This window comes from Macaca mulatta, chromosome 5 (assembly GCF_049350105.2).
Source record: "Macaca mulatta isolate MMU2019108-1 chromosome 5, T2T-MMU8v2.0, whole genome shotgun sequence".
In the NCBI taxonomy this organism is placed as follows: Eukaryota; Metazoa; Chordata; class Mammalia; order Primates; family Cercopithecidae; genus Macaca; species Macaca mulatta.
This window is the reverse complement of record NC_133410.1, coordinates 155,440,470-155,467,206: the sequence shown is the minus strand read 5'-3', so window position 1 is coordinate 155,467,206 and position 26,737 is coordinate 155,440,470. Positions and strand designations below refer to the sequence as shown.

Here is a 26,737-nt window from a genome sequence, read left to right as displayed (position 1 = left end):
GCATAACTGTTTTTATAATCACATAAAAATTCTATTCCATAAAAAGTTCTGGGGGGCAGATTTTATTTATATATTTAAAATTGCTAAATTGGACTATCTACCTAAATTGAGTCTAAATCAAAACTGAAACAGAATGCTATATTAATATTTATATTCTGACTTTTTGGTAATATTTTTATGTTGCTTAATTTCTTCACTTCATATAAAAGATGAAATCATATTTATTTGTATGCAATTCTAAGAAATTTCTAGAAAAATTATAAATTAATATATTACATTAGATGATTTCTTTGGAGTGAAGCTAAAATGTTATCTGAATCTTTACAAGGAGAATTTTATATAATTTTTATATATCATTTTATTTTAAAATATTTTATATTTTATATTATTTAATATAATTTAATAAATTAATAATATAATTAATAATAATGAAATATATTATTTTATATTATATAATATATTATCTATAATATATATTAATATATTATATAATATTAATAATATAATATTATATTAATATATTATATTAATATAATATTAATAATATAATATTAATATATTATATTAAATATAATATATAATATAGTTTATATAGATTATAATATAATTTAACATAAATTATATTATAATATAATTTATATAAATAATATAAAATTTATATAATATATAATTTCATACATGTAAATAATATATAATTTTTATAATATAATTAGATATATATAGTAGTATATAAAATATATAATGTACAATATAAGCATATCACAATATTTATACTTTCAAATTATATTTTTAATCTCAAAGTGAATATGATTTAGAAATTCTATTAAAAAATCAAGATCATTATAATGGCTGTGATATTAAAATTATTATATGATTAGTGATAGTCATAACAGATAATACTATAAAAAGAGCTTTTTAATTAAAATATATTAAACTATACATACATTGAAGTGACTGTATTGTGTTCATTATATGTTCAATACTCTTAAAGGAGGTTCTGAAATGTTTAGAAGACATTAATAACAATATTTATGTTAATGATGAATTCTAGTTGTAATGACTAACTATAATGAAAGATTATTTTGATCCAAATATAATAAATTCTACTCTTTGAGATGTTAACATATAATAATTAAATTAAATCATATAGAAAATAAGCAGTAGTCATATTATTTATGATTGGTGGATGTATGGGATACAAAACAATTTGTTTTAGAGAATTCATCATAATTTAAAAGTGCTTTATATATGTATTTTATTTGGATTAATACAAGTTTCTCATTAAATATGTGAATGTTTAAGTATAAAATATTTTTCTAATTTTTCCAAAAATAAGAATTGGATGCTATGAAAACTATTAATCTATGATATGCCACCTCCCCATTTACATTTTTAACAGTTGAATCTTTGTTAACTCATCTCATAGACAGCTACATGTTTTGCTGTTCCAGATGGATGAGATAGAATACCATGCATAACTTTACATTTATCTTCTTTGAGTGTCAACTTATTTGCATATCAATTAAAATAATATCTATATTAGGATGGATAATGAAAGTTATCAAATTTACATGATGTAACTGCAGTTTGCTAAATTTCCAGTAGATGCCCCCAGAGACCAGTCAACTCATTGGAAAGCTTTTAAATTTAAAGACCTTTTTATATTGAAACTTCTTTCTTGCTATATTTTGAAGTACATGGAAAATAAATTAAGAATTCTAAAAATCTTAACTCCCTAATGTTTCTTACAAAAAATACATATATGGCTGTTGGTAGTCCAATTCTTAATCATTACTAATCAATACTATGACTAATAATTGTGAACAATCTAAGTGTGTAAAATTAAGAAAAATGCTTTCAGTTTTCATTGTAATTCTATATGGCTTTAAAGCAAAAAGTCGTTTTAAACAGTGTCAAATTTTTTGTCTTTTTCACTTCTCTCTCTTTATACATTTATATGGTTAGGAAAATGCTCTATTATTATGTTAGCTTTTGGGAAAAAATAGCATTTTTACCAAAAACTATAAAACATAAACAACTCATACACTTTTTATCAGTTAGTATGTGTGTATGTCAAGAAATGACTTTTTTCATTCTAATTACAGTATACATAATATCTACCTACACTGAAAAAGATAGGTAAGAATAGTGATTCACTTTATTCCAAGGAAATTATATTAACTGAAGCTATTGAAGTATTAATTTAAGTCAATGTAATTATCCCGTAGGTGATTCCAATAACATTTATCCCTACCATATGAATGTAAAACTGTTATAACTGACACATAGATAACCCACTTGTGACTTTTAAATATTAACTTAATGAAATAAAAGTATTATCCTGACTTTTGATTAGATATTACATATCTTTTGACTTTATCTTTGTCAGATTAAATGAAAATTTTATGATCTTGTTTTAAAGTATTTTTTTATTGAACTGCTTTTGAAATATTTCACTGAATGTAAAGCTTCATGTTGATTCCATAATTCAGTTTATCCTATGCAAAAAATATGTTAAATCAGTCATATAATTGAATAGAAGATAATGTCTTTGATTTTAAAAATTCACCTAATAACTAATATAAAGACCTACTTAGGGGGTTTTATATTAGTTATTAGATGTATTAGTTTAGGTACAGAGAGAGTAAAATAAATTGTAATTTCTATTCATTGCATCTATTCACCTTTTTTATATTTGTAGGAGTATATGCTTTTTATCCTTTCAAATGTTTGTCTTTGTCAGTGTTTTTCCTGTTAGACTTTACACCCTCGAGTGGGAACCATATCTATTTAATTTGCTCTTCCTGGATGCTGCTGGCTGTCTGCTGTCTCCTGTTAAAGGGAAGGATTCTCTGGGGGAGTCACAAAATGATACTGATCTCTGTCTAATACCCAACCTAAACATGGATTGCCATGGAAAAAGAGAATGGCTTTCCAATTGAAAGGTTGTATCATAATTGTCAAATAATATCAAATTCCTAATCAATGCAAATAAACAGAACGTTGTGTGGAGGAGGAGGAGAAGAAGAAAAAGCAACAATACATGATATAATAGGAAGCAATGGAAGGAAATGGGAAGAATTCACAATTTTCAACCAGAGGGAGCTGGATGTGAATTCTAACTCTGCCATTTACTATTAATAACTTGTATGGCTTTGGGCAATTCACAACCTCACTGAAGACAGGTTTTTTAATTTGTAAAAATTGAAGTAGTACTTTATACAGTTATTGTGCCAGTTAGAAATGATGTCTACACAGTGCCTGACACATTGTGGGTGCTCTATAAATAGTAGCTATTCAAAATAGTTTAAGGCAGAATTTTAAAACACTGTAGTATCTCCATGGCTGTTTTGCAGTAAATTATCCATTTCCCAGCATCTCTAACATTCACCTGCTGTGGAGTTATGCCATATTGTTCAGCTCTGCTTTCTGTCAGTTTCTAGATTTTTTTTATCTCTGCATTTTTTAAGGGAGATGTTGATGTGAATTCAGAACAGTTAACAGCATCTCCATTGAATGAATAATACCCTTAAATGGCAATAAAGCCTATATGAAATGCTTGACTACTTAATTTCATTCTCAAATGTGTTCTCAAGCTGCATCCCTTATCCCATTGCAGCCCCAGGTATCTGCAGTGTCAAAGATCTTCCTTAGGATACATTCAGCATGTCCACGATTTTGCTTCTGTGAATGGCACATTTTTTTCCTGTCAGATGAACTCTCCTCATATTTTATAATATTAAATCTCTCCATAAATTTTACCAGAGGTCTCTATTTTCATCCAGTATCGTGGCATCAGTTCAAGAAGATTTTTCTTTTTCTGATGCTTAAAAACAGCATCTTTTAATTTAGACTAATATTCATAAAAGCTTTTTAATGTGTAAATGAAACCAAAGGCTAAAAAGTTTATGGCCAAATGAAATAACGATTAAACAAATAAAACTGAGTTTTGTTTATATTTCTATTTGTGTTTAAAACAATTCTTTCATACAGCAAGTGAACTTTGGCTATGGTTCTCTGTTATGAAATTTAAAACCTGAGAAATTCAAATATAATGGTAGAGATTGACATTCCTTTTTTTTAGATAGCCAATTTATTTTAACAAATGATTTTCTGGTTAAAAGAAATAATTCGCATTAACTATGAAGGTTTAGATAGGAACCAATTATTAAACCACTATAATTGTCCTTTCTTGCTCTCAAATGTTAACAATGAGGCTTAAACAATAGCATATTAGTATGCATAGGTATGTGTGCATGTGTGTAAAAAGTAGAGACGATACCAGCATAGTTCTATATGCATATTTAAATACATTTCTATTTGTAACATCACCTGTAAAGAATGATCTTTTTAAAAAATGTACTGGAAATTTTAAAAATTGATATTAGTTATATATCATAGATGTTTGAGGCTGAAAGATGGTGTGGAAATAATGATTGTCCAATCCCTTCTGAATCACTTAGTGTTCTTTGGTCACAGACAGCAGAAATGGATTCTGACTAAATCAAGTGAAAATGATTTTATTGAAAGGATGTAGTGGAATTTAAGAGGAGAACCCAGATCAGAAGAAAAAGACCAGACCCGGCCCTCTCGAATGGATATAGGTAGCAGGAACTATGAGACAATCTTGTCAAAATTCTGCCAGAATTGATTGAGCGCCAGCAACCTCCTACACCTTTGTGTTGCTTGCCTCAGGTTTCAGAATTTTGGGAGAGAGACCAGTTGGCCTAATTTGGGTCAATAACCCACTCTTTGGCTAGGGAGTCCCTGAATTTCCATGCCACCAAGACTACACACAATGTGGGGAAGGTTATTTCTGAAATACTTTTAGAGTGTGCCTCCTTTGGACGTGGAGCTAGATGCTGGGTGGACCAAATCCAGCAAAAGCACCTTCATCTTCCGGGGGTGGAGGAATGAGGCCCAGAGGGTGATTTTTCTGGATTTCTGACCCTGTTGGGATTAGAACTGAGATGGCCTTCTAACTGCCCTATCTAGCATTTATTTGTATCATTTATGGTCGATGTTTAAATTTTTATCTATTTATAATTTTCTTCATTTTTGCCCCCAAATGTTTTCTTCACTCCGGAAGACTGGCCGGCCACCAATGCATACCCATACAAAGGTGGCATTGCTTGTGTGAGGCAAGATTCCAGCCCCTTGTCCTCTCAGGCCTCCTATGTCACCCCCCAAACCGCCTTCTGGGGTAACACGTGGAGGTCCCCTCAGGCTCCTGAAACTCCAGTTATCTGAACCTTAACTCATTTTCTTTCCCCAAACCTGTTCATCCTTTCGTGTTCCCCTCTTTAGCAAATTACTAATTACCCATTACCCAATCCCCAAACCTGGTTGTTACCCTTGCTCCTCCCTTTCCTTCACTCTTGATATATCTTTGAATCACCAAGTAATCCATATTTTTGTCTCCTTAAAATGTTTTGAATTCACCTACTTCTTTCCATCCCTCCAGCTTTACCCTGGTTCCACCCCCAGCACCTCTCCTTTCCGTGACCACCAGTCTCCCATCCGTTCTTCCTGCTCCTGGTTTTACCCTTCTCCCCTTGCTTCTCTTGGATCAGGTGTGAATTTCTGACTCACAGACTTGAGAATGCTAAATTGAAAGTCTTTATTTTTTAATAACTTAATTTTAATTCCTGGCCCTGAGCCTTGATCCTCCCTAGTGTAAAAATCCAATCTTGTCACTCTCAGGTAAAGTCAGTCCAATTCGGCAGTTTCTCAAGTTGTTCAAGATTCTAAAACTTCTTCCCCTCACCCTATTTTCCTACACAGAAACAGCATTGCACTACTGGGGGCTTCAGGGGACGAGAGTTACTAGATTTAGCAAATAGAAATACAGAGCATACAGTTCAGTCTGAGTTTCAAAAACAAGAAACTCTTTTTAGAATAAGTATGTTCTATGCAATATTTGGGACATACTGCTAATAAAAAAAAATCATTCATTGTTTATCTGATGTTAAAACTTATATGGGCCTCCTACAATTTATCTGGTAACTCCCTGGGGTAACAGCATTTATTTTCAGATCTTGACCTGGAACAATCTTGTCCAACCCAGTGCCCGTGGGCCACAGACAGCCCAGGATGGCTTTGAATGTGGCCTAACACAAATTCATAAACTTTCTTAAAAAGGTTATGAGATTTTTAAATGATTTTTTTAAGCTCATCAGCTATTGTTAGTTTTAGTGTATTTTATGTGTGGCCCAAGGCAATTCTTCTTCCAATGTGACCCAAAGAAGCCAAAAGACTGGACACCCCTGACTTCTAGGACTTTGTAATTGTCACTGCATTTGTCTGTCCAGTATCCACTCCTTCCTCTGTCTTTGCAGACATAACTCTAGTTTTGTTTGTGGGCAGCAACATGCCCAAGAGCAGGCAGCATATTTGTTTTTCCAGACTCCTGGCACCAAGTTGAGGAGTGGGGCCGTGACAGGGTTCTGGCCAATAAACAAGTGGAAATCTGCTAGTGGTTGCAGGAATGTTTTGTTTTTCCCATAAGGGCTGCCAGTGCCACCCCACTTTCCCTTTTCTTCCTGTCTTGAAAGTGGACATCATGTCTGAAGCTGTAGCAAGCCCTGTAGCAACCAGTAAGGGACCAGAAGGAGGGAAAGTCAAGATAACCCCAGAGACATGGCCTTGAACTTGCCAGGCCACTGAACCAAGGCCCTCAGCTGCCTGCCTTTAGGCAAGAAAATTAGAAACCTCCATTTTTCACAGCACTGTGAGACAAGTTTCTTTTACTTACTAGCTGAATGCATTCCTAGCTTATGAGGTCCTTTACATGTGTCAATCTCTGATGTACTTGATCTGTCTTTGTTCTATCAGCTCTGGAAATATGCTGACCTGAACCCTTCAGGAGTGCCCCAGTACTTCTCATTTCAGTTTTAGCTGTGTCTTACGTCAGTCCGCAGTGGGCAGCCCAGGAACAGTTGTTAGCATACATCTCCTTGCTATGGCCAGATGACATTGTGACAGACATATCAGCCCTCTCCTCCCAGTAACTTCTGGGCCACGCATGGAGCCCACTGGAATATTAAGTCCCTTCTCCTATACCATTCAGGGCTGTGGGCAATTACAGGGATGATCCTTGTCGTCCTCTGCCTAGAAATGCTATGCAGTGACTTTTGCTGCCTTTGCATGCCCTTGTGTATGGGGAGGTGGGAAGAGGGATGTTGGTAGTCCTCCCTGCCTTCAAGAACCCTAGATGGGAAGAAGGATATGAGTGTTTTCTACTCTTGACTCCCACTGCATTTCATAGGATATTGACTTTTTTACTCTCTGAGCTCCTCCATTTGACTGGAGTGAGGAAGAGAAAGAGAACATGGCCCTCCAAGCATCTCGCTGCCTTTCTCCATACTCTCCTCCTCTATCGCAATTGGAGGACAGGAATAAGTAACAACCACTATTCCTTTTCTCTTCCCCATTTCAAATATATCTTATTCTCATGCTAAATGTTGGCTTTTGATCTTTTGACCTAGGATCCATGTGGTCTCTTTATTCTCTTTATGGACTAATTCTGTAACAACCTGACTGCCAGATAGGGGAAGGTTGCAGTTCAACTGGGACACTTCTTCTAGATGACTTTTGTAAAATGCAGTCTTGTCATGTCGGTTCCCTGACTCTGATCTCCAATAGCTCTACCTCCCTGCTAGCTTGCAGTCCAGACTTCTCACTGTTGTTTTTACCGTAAGGTCTCTTCATGATCTGGAACCTGCCTTTTTTCTAAACTTCCTGTCTCACCACTCTCCTGGTTGCCACTTCTTATTTGTTTGTTCTCTACCTAAGCTGATTCACTGGATAAGAAATTCTTGGCAGATGCAAGTCTAGTTATTGTTTTGTTTTGTTTTGTTATTTGTTTGTTTTTTGAACTCTGTAGGTGAATCTAGTGCATAATGAGGAATTGAGAAGCAGCAGTGAGATTTCACAGTTCCCAGAGTATTCTCACATACCTAATTTCATTTGGTTCCTAGAGGAATTCCATGGTGTACGTAGCATATACTAGTATACACAGCTTAGAGATGAGAAGACTGGAGACCTAGGGAGGTGAGGCAAAACTGGGCTCAATCTTGGTGATCTGGGCTGTTTCCACTCCACGGTGAATTTTTGTTGCCAGTAGTATCACATCAGGTCTTTTGTCCTATTTTTTTAAAAGAATATAACATAATTAGTATAAAGCTATATCTTTTGGCATCTAATTGTTCTTTTAATGGAATAATAGCCACTACACAGCTATTACCTCACAATTCTGTTTATTTCCTTTCTAGAAATTTTCATCATTTGAAATTATTCTCATTTGCTTACTTATTTGTTAGTCATGTTCTGCCCTTAGAATGCAAGCGTCACAAGGGCATGGAATCTATTTGGTTTAGAACAGTGCCTGGTACTTAGTAGGAAACTCAGAACCTATTTGTCGCATGACTAAAAGGAATATTTGTTTGTCACTTTATCTTCTTGCATTTGATTATTGAAGTTAGAATAGAATTATTAATCATTAACTTAATTCTAACTGAAAATAATTTGAAAATATATAGTTAGTAATAGAATTCAATAAATATTTTCTGCATGAATGAAAGAATGATGAACTTCTGTAACATACAGTGAAACTACTAATATAGAGAGAATATTGTTTTGATATTAAATGGCAATTTTTGTTTTTGCTTGACTTGTTGGGGTTTTTTTTTTTTTTTTGGTGGGAGGCTGATGTATCAAGTATTTTTGAATATTCATCAGTCAACTAGATTATTTGTCCTTATCAAATGGAGCTCAGCTCTGGAACTGATATGTTTATAATGTAATTTCATTAAAATTACTGTATTTAGATAGCTCCTGGCATCTTTCATTAAACAGAAATTGTTCAATTATAAGTGTTTGAGGCAAAGATCTTTTGATAGTTTTCAGTGCTTTCACTGTGGGGAAAAAGGCAACATGATTCAACCTTAAATTATTAGAGAATTAAAACACCATGCAGACTGAAAGGATTAACATAAATCTGTGAGTGTTCTGATTCATATTCCCAGTTATAGGAACTCCTACAAGAAGAACATCTGTGTGGACATGCTGCGAGATGGTTATCATAAGTCCTTCACGGAGCTCTTCGCTCTGATGGAGCAGTGGGATGCCCTGAGGGAGGCTGCGAGAGTCAGGTCCCTCTTCTGGCTGCAGAAGCCCCTGGAGGAGCAGCCTGATAAACTGGATTACTTCTACCATTACCTGACCAGGGCTGAGGACGCTGAGAGAAAAAGTAAGTGGTGGGACTGTGGGCAGAGCACAGAAGGAGTCAGAACAGCGAGCTCCTGGGGGAAGATTCCAGATTGTTTCATGTATGAATTTGAAACATTAAGACAACTTAACACACTTCAACCCAGTCAATTAAGCATCTTTATGGAATTAAGAATAGGGAATATTGGATCACGAGGCTGCCCAGACACGAGATCATCCTGGTGATGTCCTTCCGAGCCAGGAAGACAACATATAGCACCTAATAACATTTCCAGAACTTCCCCATGAAGTAACATAGTTCCTATCATTAGATTTAAACCTTTCTACAGCTTTTCTGTATATGTAATCTGAACATTGACTTTCACAGAGGAGATATTTTCATAGAGTACTATAACTTGAAAATCACACTGATTTTCCTAAGTTTAGATAGTGGACTTTGAAGTTTGGGTCAAGAAGTCCTACTGATTTGAATTGGAGAATTTATCTTTGTAAATAGTAAAAAGACATTAAAAAAACCTGCAATTCACAATTGCAAATAAAATTGTTAATTTGATATTTTCCATGATATCATTTCTAATAAATTTTTTGAATTTTAAAATTTTCCAGAAAGTTAATGTATATTCCAAGTAGTAAATATTTTCATCTCTACACTAATTTTACTGATATTGTTGTCATAAATATTTCTTAGTTACATATTATGAACGGGTCATTTTAACTAGTCATCCATAATCAAAGATAAAAAGGAAATCCTAGAATTTGGCATGTAAATTTGGTATTCTAAATTATTCTTTTCTCCACGTTTTTTGGGGAAAATACTACAGGATTCAACAAGAAAAACTCAGGCCTCAACCTGACAATGTCTACAAGTCATTTCAGGCTTTTCTATCAGAAAATAGAGTATTAGCAACTTTTTGTTACCCAATGGTACCATGGAGAAAATTTATGGAGTCATGTAAACAACATTAGAAGAGTCTCTATATGTTGGAGCCAATACATATTTCCCATCAGGTTTTGATCTGACTTATGAATATGAGACACACAAAAATGTGAACAAAACAAATGAACTAGGGTGTGTGTGTGGCAGGAGCGCGCTAGGAGGTGGTTATTTATATTATGAAAAGGGTTTCATTGCAGGATGGATGTGAAAAAAAGTATTTTGGTGAACTTTAAAATATGATTTATAATAATTTCTCAAGAAATTAACTTTTGTAAATAAAAAGTGCTACTGTGAAAAACCTCCATTTTGGCTGGGCTTGGTGGCTCACCCCTGTAATTCCAGCACTTTGGGAGGCCGAGGCGGGTGGATCACCTGAGGTCAGGAGTTCGAGACCAGCCTGGCCAACATGGTGAAACCCCATCTCTACTAATAATACAAAAAATTTAGCCGGGCATGGTGGCAGACGCCTATAATCCCAGCTACTCAGAAGGTTGAGGCAGGAGAATTGCTTGAACCTGAGAAACAAAGGTCACAGTGAGCTGAGATCACGCCACTGCGCTCCAGCCTGGGTGACAAGAGTGAGACTCCATCTCAAAACAAAACAAACAAAATTAAACAACCTACATTCTAGTATTAGCCCAAAATTCTGAAGTGATATTAAAACTGAAAGTAGAACTAATTAAGATAATATTTGTTCATTAGCTTTTTTATTCAGTTTAATTTTATCATATTCACTGTTTAAATCAAGGCTTTCATTGGAGATAGTGTAAATATAAGCTAAATATGTCACTTGTCATAAGGTGTCATAGATGTGAGCCAGCTTGTCAGAAAGCTTTTTCAAATTTATAAAGAACCTAAAATGCCACATAGTCTATTTCAGGGTAGAAAAGATTTTAATTTATAATATTTCTTAAAGAAAAGTTACTATATGTATAAGTAAAAATGTTTCTCCAATCCAAAAGTTAACAAAGTCCAACTTTTTGTTTTGTTTTGAGACAGACTCTTGCTCTGTCAATCAGGCTGGAGTGCAGTGGTGCCATCTCAGCTCACTGCAACCTCCACCTTCCAGGTTCAAGCGATTTTCCTGCTTCAGCCTCCCGAGTAGCTGAGACTACAGGCACAAACCACCATGCCAAGTTAATTTTTGTATTTTTAGTAGAGACGGGGTTTCACCATGTTGGCCAGGCTGGTCTCGAACTCCTGACCTCAAGTGATCCACCTATCTTAGTCTCCCAAAGTGCTGGGATTACAGGTGTGAGCCACTGCACCTGGCCCAAAGTCCAACGTTATAATAGCCAATGTCTCTTCTGTAGGATTATCTCCCGCAAAATTCAGTGACTTTTGTCTGGTTGAAATATAGAAAATTAAAATTATTACAAAAGTATTACTGGAAAAACTTCAGCTGAAGGACATGTAAACATTTGTGTGGCCTTCTTTCAAAAAATGTTATAATTTTTTTTCCACATTCAACACATGAACTTTACTGCAGGAAAATTGTGGTTTGAATTAGGAACGTACCAGAAAATGAGATATGCACATTCACTCTTATTAACTTGAATGAATCCTAAATCTTAAAATGTATATGTATGCCTAGAGTATAGAAATGTTAATAGTATCTTAAAGTTCCATTCCATATGGTTGTGGGGTTGGAGACAATTTTCCTGAGATAGCGTATAACTGAGCATTCTCGTTGCTTCTCATTGGAAGGACCATCACTCTAGGGTCACAGTGAAGTTCATTTAATCAAAGCTATGGCACTAACAATAGTCATCTCAGGTCAGTTCTGTCTCTTGAGACTTACAAAGCAGTAACCTAGAGTTATTTAAATTACTTTACAAAACATCACTTGCTGTTTTATAGCAAAGGTGTGTTTAAAGTAAGTCATTCATTTCTTTTGGGGTTATTTTCCATTTGTTAAAGTGTCTCTTTGTCCTTGATACATTTTTAAAATATTATCCATTGTCATGAATCATTGCTGTGCCATCTGTGACATCTGATTTGAGCCTTATGTCCCATGGGGTTAGGGAAGAGATGACAATAATGGTAATGGGTAAGAGAATCAATAGATAATTCAAACATTATTTACACTTGACTTTTAAATTTATTAAGGGTTGAGCAGCAATTTTTTTCTAATAATGTTTGTTTAAGATACACAAATTATGTTCTACTAAAGCAAAATTCCACAGATATTTACAGATTTGATGTAAAGCAAAACAAAACAATTTTCTGGCAAAATAAGCTTGAGAAATACCAGGTGAACTAACACTGAGGTTAAGCAGGTTGATGTATTGCAGGACTAATCAGAGCATTTAGCATGCTGATGTTTATTGTGTGGTTTACTGAAAAAGGAAATTAGCAAAAATGTTTCCCAAATTTATTTTATTGTAGAATCGTCTTTTTAAAGAGCATAAGAAACCCACAATAAAATTGATTTTTATCTTCTGAGTGTACCTGCTGACAATTCAAGGAAGTTGTCTACAAGCAAGGAGAGAAGGCTACTTGTAGCCTTTGTAAAGGGCACAGGACATGTATTTGGAGTGCCCAAAGATTTGAAACGTGAATATATTCTTTTATATTTAAGATTCTGGAAAACCATCCATTTTTTTCATAGAAAAATAGCTTAGCTGACAAGTAGTCTTTAAATATGTAATCTTGGTAGCTTATCTAACTCATTCCTAAAAAAAAATAAAATAAAAACCTTATGAAATGTTGCAAATATTTTTACATTAAGGTTTAATTACTAAAATATAAAAAAATTGTTTCAGGACTACATATATTTTTAATTATATATATACTTTTTATTAAAGTGGAAAATACCAAATGTTTTACTTGCTGGCTTCTAAAAGCAATAACTCTCTAATCAGTAAATATAACCAAGAATATGAAATATTACAAAACAGACTTTACTGTTGTATTCACATTATGTAGGAAGTTCATAATGGAAAGACAAAGCCCAGAAATAGTTCTGAGGTGGGAGTATTTGCATCAAATAAATAACTTAGGTTATCTACTTTTCACCTGAGCTGTCACCTAGTGTGAGTGTCCTCGAAAAGCAGAATGGCTCTCCAGAATCCCCAGCAACTTCCAGGATAGGGAGACCTTTTTATTTTGTTTTCTAGTTATTAAATTTATTTTCATATAAATCTTAGTTTCCATTTTAAAGAATTTTGAAATAGTATATGTAAAGGAATAGAATCGGTTTTAGAAATTTCTTTTGAAACATTGGGGTGACTTATTTACAGTTCTGCAAAATGACCCTTTGTTGTAATCAACCTGCTTAATTTTTTCTGAGTTTTGGTTCTAATCTTATAGGTGTCCTACTGGGCAATATTTTTCATAATTGTAATCTCTTCAGGAATATGTGGGTTGATTCCTCTGGTAGTAGTGAACAATTAATATCAGTGAATTCTAATAGATAATGGTTGTTATTTAAAAAATTATTGGAAGGGTAACCCAGAGATCACTGCATTTTATAATACAACTATGCTTTCAGCATAAATACAAAAGACATAAATATTATTAATTTGTTAATATTCACCATTAGAATAGAGTTTACAGGACTGAGGCATGATTTATTAACACAGAGACATGTTTGATCAAGGTGGGGTTTATAAGACTGATTCACAATTGGTGGACACACTTTTTATGTACATATAGGTTAGATACCCTTTAAAAAAAAAACCTAGAAGAGTTTAATCAACAACTTCCTGAATAAAAACGACTAGTATTTATGCATTCCCAGCAAAAAAAAATACCCATAGAAAACAGAAGCATAGGAGTCTTCTCTTTCTTAACATTGCTAGAAATTAATATTGCTAGAAACATTGCTTGAAAGCATACGGAGCCTATAGGGTCATTCTGATCATCATTTGTTGTATCTATCAGGCCTGTGACATTTTTTATGATATGAAATACCTTGGTATTTTCATATCCATTCTGCTTTCTTCATTTACATTATATTTTGCCATGGCTGAGAAACATTGCCATCTCTAGAATCTCTAAGTACTTTCAAACCTCCAGTGGGAAAAGTGCTCAATGATACCATATACTCCTTTCTTCCAAAAGCGCTGAGCACGTTGCTAGTAGGTATTGTCCTGTCCTATATTTTAAAGCCTCCTGTTTCAACCAAATAGTGTGAATTTCCTACATGTTGTAAGTTTTCAGAGAGCCTTTTGTTGCTTTACTCATCTGCACATCCCTTAATTAATGTAATTAAATTAATAGTTAAAATAAATTAATTTTTGCTTTTAGACCCAATTTTTAAAATTGTTAATCACATCTTTAAGGAAAAGTAGGAAATAAATGTCATGATACTGGTTTGCCATTCTAAGGGATATGCCATGAAACATCTTTCTAATGCCATTCATGGCGCTTTTCTCTCTTTGAAGAATCCTTCGAAGATGTATATAACAACTTGTATGCTCTGGCCTGTTACTTCAATAACCCTGAAGACAAGTGGGTAAGGAACCACTTCTATGAACGATGTTTTAAGATTGCTCAGCTGATCAAAATTGACGGTGGGAAGAAAGAAGCCGAGGCACACATGCATATGGGTCTTCTCTACGAGGAAGATGGTGAGTGGGCATTTGCCAGGATGCCTTGGGTGTGTTTTGGTGGATCCTGAGATCACGCAACCGAAAAGCACATGGTGGTGGAGAAAAAGACCTGAGATTTCAGCATAATCATGTTTATTATTGAGATCAAAAAACAAAACCATGTGACTTGTGGACCTAGCTTCAGTATTCCTTACAGAATATTTTTTGCAGAATCCCTTGCTCATGCTTCTGCCTGAGTGCTCAACCTACAGTTCCTACCCGGTAACATCCTCACTAAGAGAAAGCATCCTCCCTGACCCCTCCACACACAGGATGAAAGAATGAAAGGTATAGTTTATGATTTTCATACTGCCCCATGCCCGTTATATGAAAACCAAGAAATATCTATGTAACTCACATACCACCTCATCATGACATTTTTTTTTTTTTTGAGACGGAGTCTCGCTGTGTCGCCCAGGCTGGAGTGCAGTGGCCGGATCTCAGCTCACTGCAAGCTCCGCCTCCCAGGTCCATGCCATTCTCCTGCCTCAGCCTCCCGAGTAGCTGGGACTACAGGCGCCCGCCACCACCCCCGGCTAGCTTTTTGTATTTTTTTTTTAGTAGAAACGGGGTTTCACCATGTTAGCCAGGATGGTCTTGATCTCCTGACCTTGTGATCCGCCCGTCTTGGCCTCCCAAAGTGCTGGGATTACAGGCTTGAGCCACCGCGCCCGGCCTCATCATGATTTTTAAAATAATTCCTGAATGAAATACTCATTTAAAAATAACTTCATACTTAATAATGTTAAGAAAAGCCAAAATCTAAAACAACAACAAAATTGTCAGAAATAGATTTTGTATAGTGGTCGATCAAGGATTGCAAATAGAAATTTAAGAATGGAAAATTCTTTATGGCAAAATAGTGTGCAGATAATATGCAAAGAAAATATAGGGAAAGATGAAAAGATTTGATCTTGGATAATGCCATTTCTTCCCTCAAAACACTATCTCGTTTTGCATAAAAGTTTTGACTTTGGTGAAACTGCTCAATTTTAAAAATATTTATTATTTTGTGCCTAGGACTGCATAGGACTTTGAAAGTGCTTCAGGAAGTTGCAGTTCATGTGATTGTAGCCAAAGCTCATGAGGTGCCTGAACATGGTCAGAAGCCATCATGCGTGCTAGACATAGGGAGTATTAGAACAACTTAGGGAGGTGAGATGTCATGCAGACTAGATTCAAGGAAGGCACGATGCAATCAGGAGGGACTGGCAAGGGACTTGGAAGATGGGTGGAATTTAGGCTTGTAAATGAATAGGAATATATTCTGTGAAAAGGGAACAATATACACTAAAGCATAATTAGAGCAACTGATAAGAGGGACAACCTGCATCCAGTGGGAAGTGTGGGCTGTTTTTTGGAATAGTTAAATGATTTTTTTAACTTTTATTTTAAGTTCAGGGGTACATCTGCAGGTTTGTTACATAGGTAAACTTGTGTCATGGGGTTTGTGGTATAGATTATTTCATCACCCAGGTATTAAGCCCAGTACCCATTAGTTATTTTTCGTGATCCTCCCCCCTCCTCCCACCCTGGGAAACCACAGTGGGAAGGTAGAATAGGGACACACCAGCAGTCAGAGCTTGGACTTAAGCTTCTGTACATGGAGGGCAAGGAAAGGAGTGGGATATCAGTCTGTCTGTAATACAAACTGTGGGAGGAGGGAAAAGAGGAAGGCGATGGCTAGGAAGCTGCTGCACTCAATGTAATTAACTCGGATAAAACAATGGAAAACTACTATATTTAAGAGAACATATTTAAGTATTCCACTGCAGTGCAATCTGTAGTATCCCAGAAAAGGGAATTAGCTAAATGTATTTAGCAACATCCATGCAACAGAGTTCTGTGCAGTCATGAAATAGGTTAAAGCAAAAGTCGTTGGTTCATTCAACAAATGATGATTTACAACCTGGTGTCAGGGGATAGAAGAATGAATGAGACAAAGTCTCTGCCCTTGTAGAGCTTACATTCTTCTAGAAAAACCAGGTCTTAACAATCAATGGTTATGTAATATTATATTAAGTCGTGTTAAGTCCTACAATACGTAATAAAGTAGAGCAAGGGGATACACAATGGTTATCACTTTATATAAGGTGCTTACCTATTATAAGGTGAGATAGCAGTGAAATGAGGGAGTAGCCCTTGTGAAAATCTGAAGCAAGGGGTTCCAGAAGGGGGATGCAGTAAGTGCAAAGGCCCTGAGGCAAGTGCATGCTGATCATGCCTAAGGACCAGCAAGAAGGCCTGGGTGAATGGAACACAGCGAGTGGAAGGTGGGAAGTGGAAGAAGCTGAAGTTACACAGGGAGGCTTGGGATAGATCACACTGGGGCTTGTAGGCCAAGGTGAGGACCTTCGATTTTATTCCAAATTAACACAGGAAACCATGAATATGTGTTAATTTCAGAAAATGCTCCTGATACATTAAATAGAAAAATAAGATATAAAGCACAATGTAAAATATATTTGTATTGTGCATATATCTACACTAACACATTAACAGTAGTTATTTCTGAGTGTGGAGACTCTAGGTGATTATAAATGTACACACTGAGGAGATATGGCTTACTATAAATTGAAAAGTTATTTCAAATTTGTTAAAAATTTCTAGCCTGTTGCTAAAAGTCAAGTTTTGTTTTTCAAATCGTACAAAAGGGTTAAGTTCTTCCTTATATAAAATTAAAAGTAAAATTGTTTTTATTTTGTTTTTGTAATTACGCCATCAAATTCTGCCTGGACTGTCAAATGAAACTGTCACTTACTGACCTCCCCCAAAAGAAGTCACGGAATAAATAATACATATTATATGAAAATAGGACTGAAGAAGTCAGGGCTATGTTGATGAAAACTGAAGAGTTGCTGCAGTGAGATTCAGATAGCTGTCATAAGTGTATTTTGAATTTTTCTGTAAATTTTATTTCTAATTTTTAAAAATTTGGTTTGATTTTTAAATTTTTTATGGTGGTGAAAAATGTAACATAAAACTTAGACATCCTCATCATTTCTAAGTATATTTAGCAGTGTTAAGTATATTTGCTTGGTTGCACAACCAATCTCCAGAACTTTCTCACCTTGCAAAACTGGAACGCTTTACTCATTAAGCAACAACTCCCCATTCCCCTCTCATTCTGATTTTTAAAATTATCTTAAAATATTTCTATTGTAGGATTTATACATTGTTAATTTGTTTATTCATTCATCGATGCACCCATTCATTCAACAAATACTCTGCCTATGGGCCCTGTGGTTAGTACCCACGCCGCCATGGTCGCACCTACCATTGGTGGCAGCCACACAGCGACTGAGGGAAACAATGAGGTTGGAAAATGTGAGCAGTTAGGGAGGGTCTGCCATGAGATTACACTCTCAGGTCCTTGACTTGCTCGAGTTTAGATGTCCCACACTACTGGATGATGAAACGCACTCATATTTCATAAGTAAAAAGTTTGGGTTATGAATAATTGTAAAGGCTTTTGCTTTTGAGATCATTTGAGAGTGTGTTATTTTGTTTTGGAACTACTTTCTGTCAGATCTAAAATATTTTTCTATGCCCTTAAATAGTTCATAAACCCTAGAACCATACCTTTATTGCCTGACAGATAAAACAACTAAGTCAATGTTGATGAAAACTCTGGAGATTAACTTTGAGTGTTTGATGTACCTAGTGAGGGTGAAAATTATCTGTGAAGCTTCTGTAATAGGGGGTAGAATTTTCAAGCTAAAAAAGTAAACTAGGAGTTTTAAGAATATGTGGCTAGAGTGGAGTGGGGACTTACCTGGCTGAAGGGTTCCCTCTGAGGTGATGGTGGCCCAGCTTCCACATATCTGATCTGATTGGTCCAGACAAGCGAATGGAGGCCATGCAGCAACAGCTAGGTGGCAGCTGTGCGCGGGGGCAGGTGGCAGCATCCTGATTCCAGGAGTGCCCTCATTCATGCTAAAGTGGGACATTAGCCGGCAGATGGCAACGGGCAGGTTGTCAGGGCCCAACCAAGCTGGCTATAGTCCTGGGCAGGGCTCCAGCACACTCAGAGAACCATGGAGCAAATGAGGAACATGAGCAGAAGCCAGAGCCACAGAGACTGGGCACATGGCTGCAGTCAGGGGTCATGTTCATCCCACTGGTGTAAATGTGACCAGAGCCCCACACAGAGCCCCCTGGCCAGAGTCATGAACAGTAGATAGGTTCAAGTCCCCACTGCTGCTAAAAATGGGTCTCTGGGGTGCAGCGCGGCCTGGTTCCCTTTGGCTCAAAGGCTGGCAGTCTCATTCTTCAGGTCAAATATCTTCAGATCTTTATTTGGGGTGGCTGGCTTGGAGTAGTCATCAACTGAAAAACACTTGGAACAAATCAGCTGTATCTTCTTTTAGAACTGTGAGTTTATTTGTAAGGATTTTATTATGCAAACAGGACAAATGGGCAAGCAGCATTCTCACTGTGCCTGTGGGGCACTGGAGAAAGCTCTCAGACACTGGATCAATAGGAGATGCTCCTATTCATTCTAAAGCTGCACACAGAGGTCTGTTGGGGGCAGACATGACTAGGGAAACACCAGCTCCTCCTTTGGTATGATCTGAGGCCAGGGAACAATAGCAAGATGACTGGCACAGCCTTCATTTCAGTCCCATCCTGCCAGGTCAGCATTGGTGGTTGGATACAACACCAGCCCCTTCTCTGGCATGATGAGGGACTGGGGTCCAAGCCTTGCAGTTGCAGCTTTATTGGTGAGTTTTGGGGGGCATGCAAACTAGCGGTAGGATTTACCACAGCAGCATTCATAGTTGGGGCAGCACCAGCACTTTCCTCTCTCCTCTTCCCCATGATGAGCTAAGTTCAAGCCTTGCTTTTGACCAAATTAATGGACTTAAGCACTGAGACTAGATGGTTTACATGGACTGTGCAGGAGGCCAGCCTTTGTGGGGGGCTAGACTGGAGAGATCAGTCTTGGACAAGTTAACCCTTCATTTCAGTCCACATTTTAGTCCTTTCCCTTCTCCCAATTCCAGTGGGTGGCTTGTAAGTATCATCTCCCACTTCATCAGCAGCCCATTCCATTTCAACCCATTAGCTTTGAGTCTAGATATTGACTTTGCTGTGGGAAACCCGGAGGACAATTAGATGTCCTCCTGGATGATAGATGATTGGTGACAACCCCAAGTTACTGAATATATTCACTGCAGACAAGGCAGGGGAGACCACTGTAAGAACAACGTAGAAAGTGCACATTTTCCGGTTTGGAAGACCCTTCTGTATGACTTTAGTACAGAGTTGGAGTCAAGGCTAACCATAATCTACAGCATTAATTCCAAGTTCTTCCAATGACTGGGGGACTTCTGAAGAAAGGAACAGTTGTCCTGACTAGCTTGCTCAGTTCGGATCCTAAGATTTATTGTTGACAGTTTTGGGACAGACGCTAGATAGTATATCTCTATAAATTGCCGGGCGCTCAGAAGGCACCAGGAGCAGCACAGTATTGTGAAGACACATTGGAATAACTACCAGCTCTCCCTTGAAACACCCAGCAGTGGAAGGCAGACTCAACAACAGACTTCTGGAGGAGGCCACCACTGTAAGGGACTGTCCCCTTTCCCATTTTGATCTCATAGAGAGGAGTTAGAATTGGGAGCCCACTTATCCCTGTTTGCTGATCGTCGGTACTTTTCCCTAATATCTCCTCTACCCATTCTTCAGTGATCATGGCACTATGTGCTTTTGTTTTATCTTTCCATGAGTGTTATGAAGCAGTGGTTCAGCTTTCTTCTCAGTACAGTATCCATCCCATCCTTGGCAACTTCTTTTACTCTCACTAAAAAAACAATAAATTCTATCACTGAATCTTAACCCTGTAGGTCTCCCACTCCTCAGTTTTCCAAGGATCTTTCCTACTAATAGTCACCAACTCCCAAAGGTTGACAACAAGACTGCTACTAGAATCTCTCTTTGAGTTTTTAATCTATCTCTGCTTTCCTAACTTGCTTCTGGAAGGCCATGATGTGTGCCTAGATGGATATTCCATTTACTGGAACAATTGCCATGCTAGCAAGGTAACTTGGTAAGCAGCACTCACAGCAGACCAACTGGGAGCAGCATTGCTTTGTGAGAACTTGCAGAGGCAGGAGCAATAGCAGGGTGCTGGTCTCCCATTATCCTGTCATCAGATGCTGTATGATTAGAAGCCAGATGCAATAGCAATATGACATGGCAAAGCCTTGGTACAGTTCAATATTCATGATTTGATGTCACATCAGCCCCTCCCCTGCATTATCAGCAGGGAGCGGCAGGGAGGGAGAGAGGGACCAAGGGGAGAGGCCTTGTGGTTGTAGTCATAGGGCATGGCATACAAATAGTAAGATTTGCCACATAGGCAATCATAGTTTGGGGAACACCAACCTCTCCCCTGTCAGGAGAGAGAGACTGGGGTCCAAGCCTTTGCACTAGGTCATGACTGATTGCCTTGAGCAGTGAGCCTAACTAGTTTCTATGGAGCTTTGCTAGCATCCCTCTTCTTTTCTGCGAAGCTGGTCTGCCGGGGATAAGTTCTGGATGTGTTAACCCCTACCTCTCAGGTCTTCGAATTATGCATAAGGAGTGCTGTTAACCTAAAGAGATTTTGGTTATATTATGACCACAAAAGTCCTGTCCTTTAATAATGAGGACAAAGATGGGACCATGAGTAAGTCTGTAAACTTCAAAAGAAGCTTCACCCCTAAGACTAGATGTTTTCAAGAACTGACCAAAGTAGAAGAGAACTAGTGGGTTAAAGTAAGAGAAGAACAAACGTCAGCCCTAGAAGAATGCCTGGTAAACACAAGAATTTTTACCAACTACCACCCACCTTTAGTTAGCAGAAGAGGATTCCACCAACATAACATGGTCAGTGAGTAGACCCAAGGGGAGACTGTCCATTCTGCTTGCCTTTGAATACCAGAACTAAAGAGCATCCTCCTGAGGGATGTAGGAGATGAAAGAAAAACTAAGCATTAATCCAGAGGCTTAACTTGGGAAAAAGAACAAACTTGCTAAAATGGTAGTTTTAGAAAACTGCTTTGTATCTTCATAAAGACACAAGTAGAAACCAGAAAGTCATAAGGATAGAGCCAGATGATATGAGAATGAGCACCAGATAAAATCAGGAAGGCATTCAATACAATGTCTTGGGAGAATTAAGGTACAGAGTAGAAAAAGACTGAAATTGACATAATGAAAAATTGAGTCTGTGATGTTGAGGACAAACTTGAATAACGATCTCAAATTGCAGGGGAAGGACTAAGAAATGAAAACAATGAGAGAAGATGATAAATATGGAAGTTCCCAAGGAAGAATACACAATAATTGGAAATGAGGCAATAATCAAATATATTTTAAGAATGCTTTCTTGTTCCTCACATCCCCCCAAAATTCTGAATATGCACATTGAAATAGCTTTTCATGCTCCAGTCACAATTAATAAAGAGATATTCATAGCTAGATAAATCCTTGGGAATTTTTTGAATATTCAAATAAAGAGAGACTCCTACCTGTATCCAAGGAGAAAACACAGATCACCTGCATTGGATTAAAAATTAGACAAGTATTCGGCTTTCTCCTTTGCAACAATAAATGCTAGAAGATAAAAAGAAGTAGAGTCTATAAAGTTTGAGGGGAGAGAAAAGAGAGTTTAAATGCTGTACAGTTGAGAATTGAGGGCTATAGAGCTAAGTTCTTGTTCCTGGGTGAAACAACAGGAAAACATTCTAAGATAGGCAAGGTTCAGAAACTACACTATGAATACATTTTCTGTATATCATATTCTGGAGCCCAACAAGAGATAAGTCAAAATTAAAAGTTCAAGAATAGAGAAATCCTGATGTAAAAAATTGACAGTAAACAATTAAATCAATTAAACATAAAGTTAAGTTTGAAAAAAAACACACATTAGTAATTTTGGAAGTAGAAGCTACATAGTATAAAATTAAGTATGATTTTAATTTTTCTCTTCATTTTTAATATTTACCATTTTACAGTAATGTTGATTACTTCTCTTATTTTAAAAATAAATTTTATGAGAAACTTTTATAAATAAGCTATAAAAAAACAAGTAGAAAATATGGGCAAATATTTATGCAATTTTAGATGAGAAAGACCTTCAAAACAAAAACAATTTGAGTAAAGCACAAGGGAAAACGATATGGTTTATTGAGGGATAATTATATCCTCTCTGCTCCAAGTATAAAACAAATTCATAAGAAACAAAGGAGTCAGACAGATCATAATTGTTAAGGCTGATTAGAGAATAGTGCTTTAATCTGTTCTAATCAGAGTCTCTATTCTCCCCCAGAATTAATCTTAACCACCTAGCTACTGGCAGACTGGTCAAGTTCAGGCTCTCTTACAGGCTCAATGCCTGCTCCTGTGAGCTTCCTCATGGAGTTCAAGGATCACCCTCCTTGAGAACTGAGTCCAGAGAAGATGAAAGTAGAGAATTTCACCAGTCAGATATGTCCTGCCTCTTCCCTTGATGAGAAGTGAAGAATGAAGGAGAGAGGAAGTCCCCTCAAGGAAACATGAGGCTAGAGGAAGGGAATTTCCTCTATGAGAAACAAAAATTTAGAGATTTGACACATAACTGTAAAAATATTTATTAAAGACCTCATATAATTAAAGTTAACAAAAGTTGGGAAATATTTGAAACAAATATGATAATGGATTAATATTATTATTATATGAAGAACATTTACAAATTGGTGAGAAAAACAACTAACATACCAGTAGAAAAATAGGTAAATGAATTTAGAGACAATTTCAAGAAATTCAGCCAGGTGGAAAGCATGAGAAAAAAGCCACCATTGATAATTTTAAAAGCACTAATCTAAGCACTTTAGATATGCCACTTTTCAACTATAATTTTTAAACACATGTTTACTGTGTTCCTACTGTATGCAAGGGACTGGGCTAAGTACTGGGAATACTAGCTGAAAAAGATATTTATGGCCCCTTGATTAGGGGGCTTGCATTTCAGTGGAAGAGTCAAATTTGTTTTCTGATAATTATAACAATGTGAGTGACTATATGCATCAAATTCAAATGTGGAGGAATCAAAGTTGTCTATTTATTTGTTTAACATAGCATTGAATACTTGTGAAGTTTTGATAAGTATGCTTCTTACATTGCTGGTGATAGGATAAATTAGTCTGACATTTCTAACATACAATTTGGCATGTGTATCAAGAGTCTTAAAAATGTCCACATTCTTTATCCTTGCTATTCCACTTCTAAAAAGTAATCAGATATGAAGACAAAGATTTCTATAAAGACATATTTTTTCTTTGCATATGTATTATTTGTAAGTGTGAAAAAAGGACACATGGCTGGGCACATTGGCTCATGCCTGTAATCTCAGCACTTTGGGAGGCTTAGGTGGGAGGATTGCTTGAGGCCAGGAGTTCAAGACCAGCCTGGACAACATAGTGAGACTCTGTCTCTACAAAAATAAATTAGTCAGATATGGTGGCATGTGCCTGTAGTCCCAGATACAAGAGGGGACTGAAGTAGAAGGATCACTTGAGCCCAGGATGTTGAACCTACAATGAGCCATGATCGTCCCACTGCACTCCAGCCTAGATGACAGAGTAAGACCCTGATTCTAAATAATAATAATAATAATAACAACAACACCACCACAAAGGACACAATAGAAATGTCCTACAGCAGGTTAATAGTTAATTAATCATGGTAACTACACATAATGAACTCTTTTCCAGTTATTCAAAATGTTGTTTTCTAATAACCATAATGATAAAAGCTACAATTTATTGAGTGCTATGTGTCTGTCATTATAAAAATGCTAATTCTGGCCAATAAGCTATATTCAGTCACTTCCAGTTTGAAGCATGGAGGAGCAGATGTGAGTTGTCCATGCTATATCTATTTTGCCATGGCAACCATGGAAAACTTGTGTTGAGGTGGTGAAACCACAAGATGGAAACAACCTGGATCCCTGAATGACCATTTGGACGGGAGCTACCCTACAGAGCCACCCAACCCTCAGTGGACTTTATGTGAACAAGAAAGTTACTTTATGTGACCCCTGAGGTTTCAGTCTCTATTTACTACCACTCTAGTAAATCTGACTTTGACTAATACAGTCTCCAACACTTATATGCCCTTATTGTGAATGAGGGATTTCAGGAGTTCTGTTAATGGTGTTTGGCAATGTCTGAAAATTTCACACAATGGTCTAAAGTGTCCCTTTGGAATGTGATATCTTATGTATTTGTGCTTCAGTAAAAACTTCTGTTTTTACATTTTTGAAGACACACATATCCTTCAATTTACTGTTATAACAATCTTTCAAAAACTCCATTTCTATTTCTTTAATATAGAAAAAGTGGATGTATTTTACTTTTTCCTTTATATATTTCTGCATTATTTCATTATACTAGACATGCAACATATTTTTGATCCAAAAAATAAACATACAGCTTTTTAAAGCTAGCTGATGTAGAATGCCTCCATTGCAGGTCCACAATAGTGTTTTACTTACTGTGCAAAGTTGTAAACTGTTTCAGGATACCATGATTATTATTACTGAAGACTAAACCCAGAAGGAAATAGTAGACCGCTTAACTGACACAGTTTCCTAGTGTTTCCATCTGGACCAAAGACTCAATACCTGGTCATGGGTCTTGGGACCGGGATCTACTACTCAAAACATGAGCTCCCTGATTCAGTCCTGCACTCCTAATTTCCTTCACTCAAGTTTCTTGAAAGCTCCTGCCAGGCTAACTCAGTAACTCAGTGTGAAGAATAACCAGCCAATAAAACAGAGGTGTCCATGGAATACTATGCAGCCATAAAAAGGAACAAGATCATGTCCCTTGCAGGGGCATAGATGGAGTTGGAAGCCATTATCCTCAGCAAACTAATGCAGGAACAGAAAACCAAATACCACATGTTCTCACTTGTAAGTGAGAGCTGACTGATGAGAATACATGGACACATCAGGGGAAACAACACACAGTGTAGGGGATAGCATCAAGAAGAATAGTTAATGGATGCTGAGCTTAATACCTGGGCTATGGGATGATCTGTACAGTAAACCACCATGGCATGCTTTTACCTATGTAACAAACCTGCACATCCTGCACATGGTACCACTGAACTTAAAAGTTGGGGGGAAAAAAAAGAACAGAGGTATCAAAGGAGTAGGCACAATAGTTATGGTTGTCAGCATTGAACACAGCATACAGACTATATTAGTCTGTTCTCACATTGCTATAAGGAACTACCTGAGACTGGGTAATTTATAAAGACAAGAGGTTCAACTGACTCACAGTTCCACAGACTGTATAGGTAGCACGGCTGTAGAGACCTCAGGAAACTCACAGTCATGGCAGAAAGTGAAGGGGAAGCAGGCACATCTTCACACGGTGGAGCAGGAGAGAGAGAATTAAGGGGGAACTGCTACACACTTTCAACAATCAGATTTCATGAGAACCCACTCACTATCACGAGAACAGCAAGGGGGTTGTCTGCCTCCATCATCCAATCACCTCCCACCAGAACCCTCCTCCAATATTGAGGATTAAAATTCGACATGAGATTTGGGAGGGGACACAGATCCAAACCATATCACAGACATCTCAGAAACTCAGTCACATAAAGATATTTAACAGAGTCCTTACAGTATCCACTTAGACATCAGGGGTGCCTGAATTGCTATCCCCAAGATAAGCTACCCTGAAAGCGTCTCCTCACCCAGTTCCACTTGAGCCGTATCCCAGGCAATAATTCCATACAACTAGAAACATCTTCTAAATCTCTGTGAGCATTCCCCACACAGGCTCCATTGCCAAAGAACCACTTCAGAAAGATGTGTATGTCCCTGCCATGAGCACACAGACACTCGTGCTGTGGCTGTGCCTCAGCATGGTTCTGTCTGCAGAAATATTTGGTGACCTCAAACCACATCGGTGTCTACCCAGGCCAAGGAGTAATA

The 26,737-nt window shown here is 36.9% G+C and overlaps 1 protein-coding gene across 1 annotated transcript in view; it reads left to right on the top strand.

Annotated features, from left to right (window-relative positions):
• TTC29 (tetratricopeptide repeat domain 29) overlaps positions 1-26,737 on the top strand; it is a 262,985-nt gene that overhangs the window by 27,735 nt on the left and 208,513 nt on the right. Inside the window, exons 5-6 of the mRNA XM_078002717.1 lie at positions 9,027-9,250; positions 14,554-14,739. Of these exons, the coding sequence (XP_077858843.1) occupies positions 9,027-9,250; positions 14,554-14,739 (410 nt within the window). The remainder of the gene's footprint in view (positions 1-9,026; positions 9,251-14,553; positions 14,740-26,737) is intronic.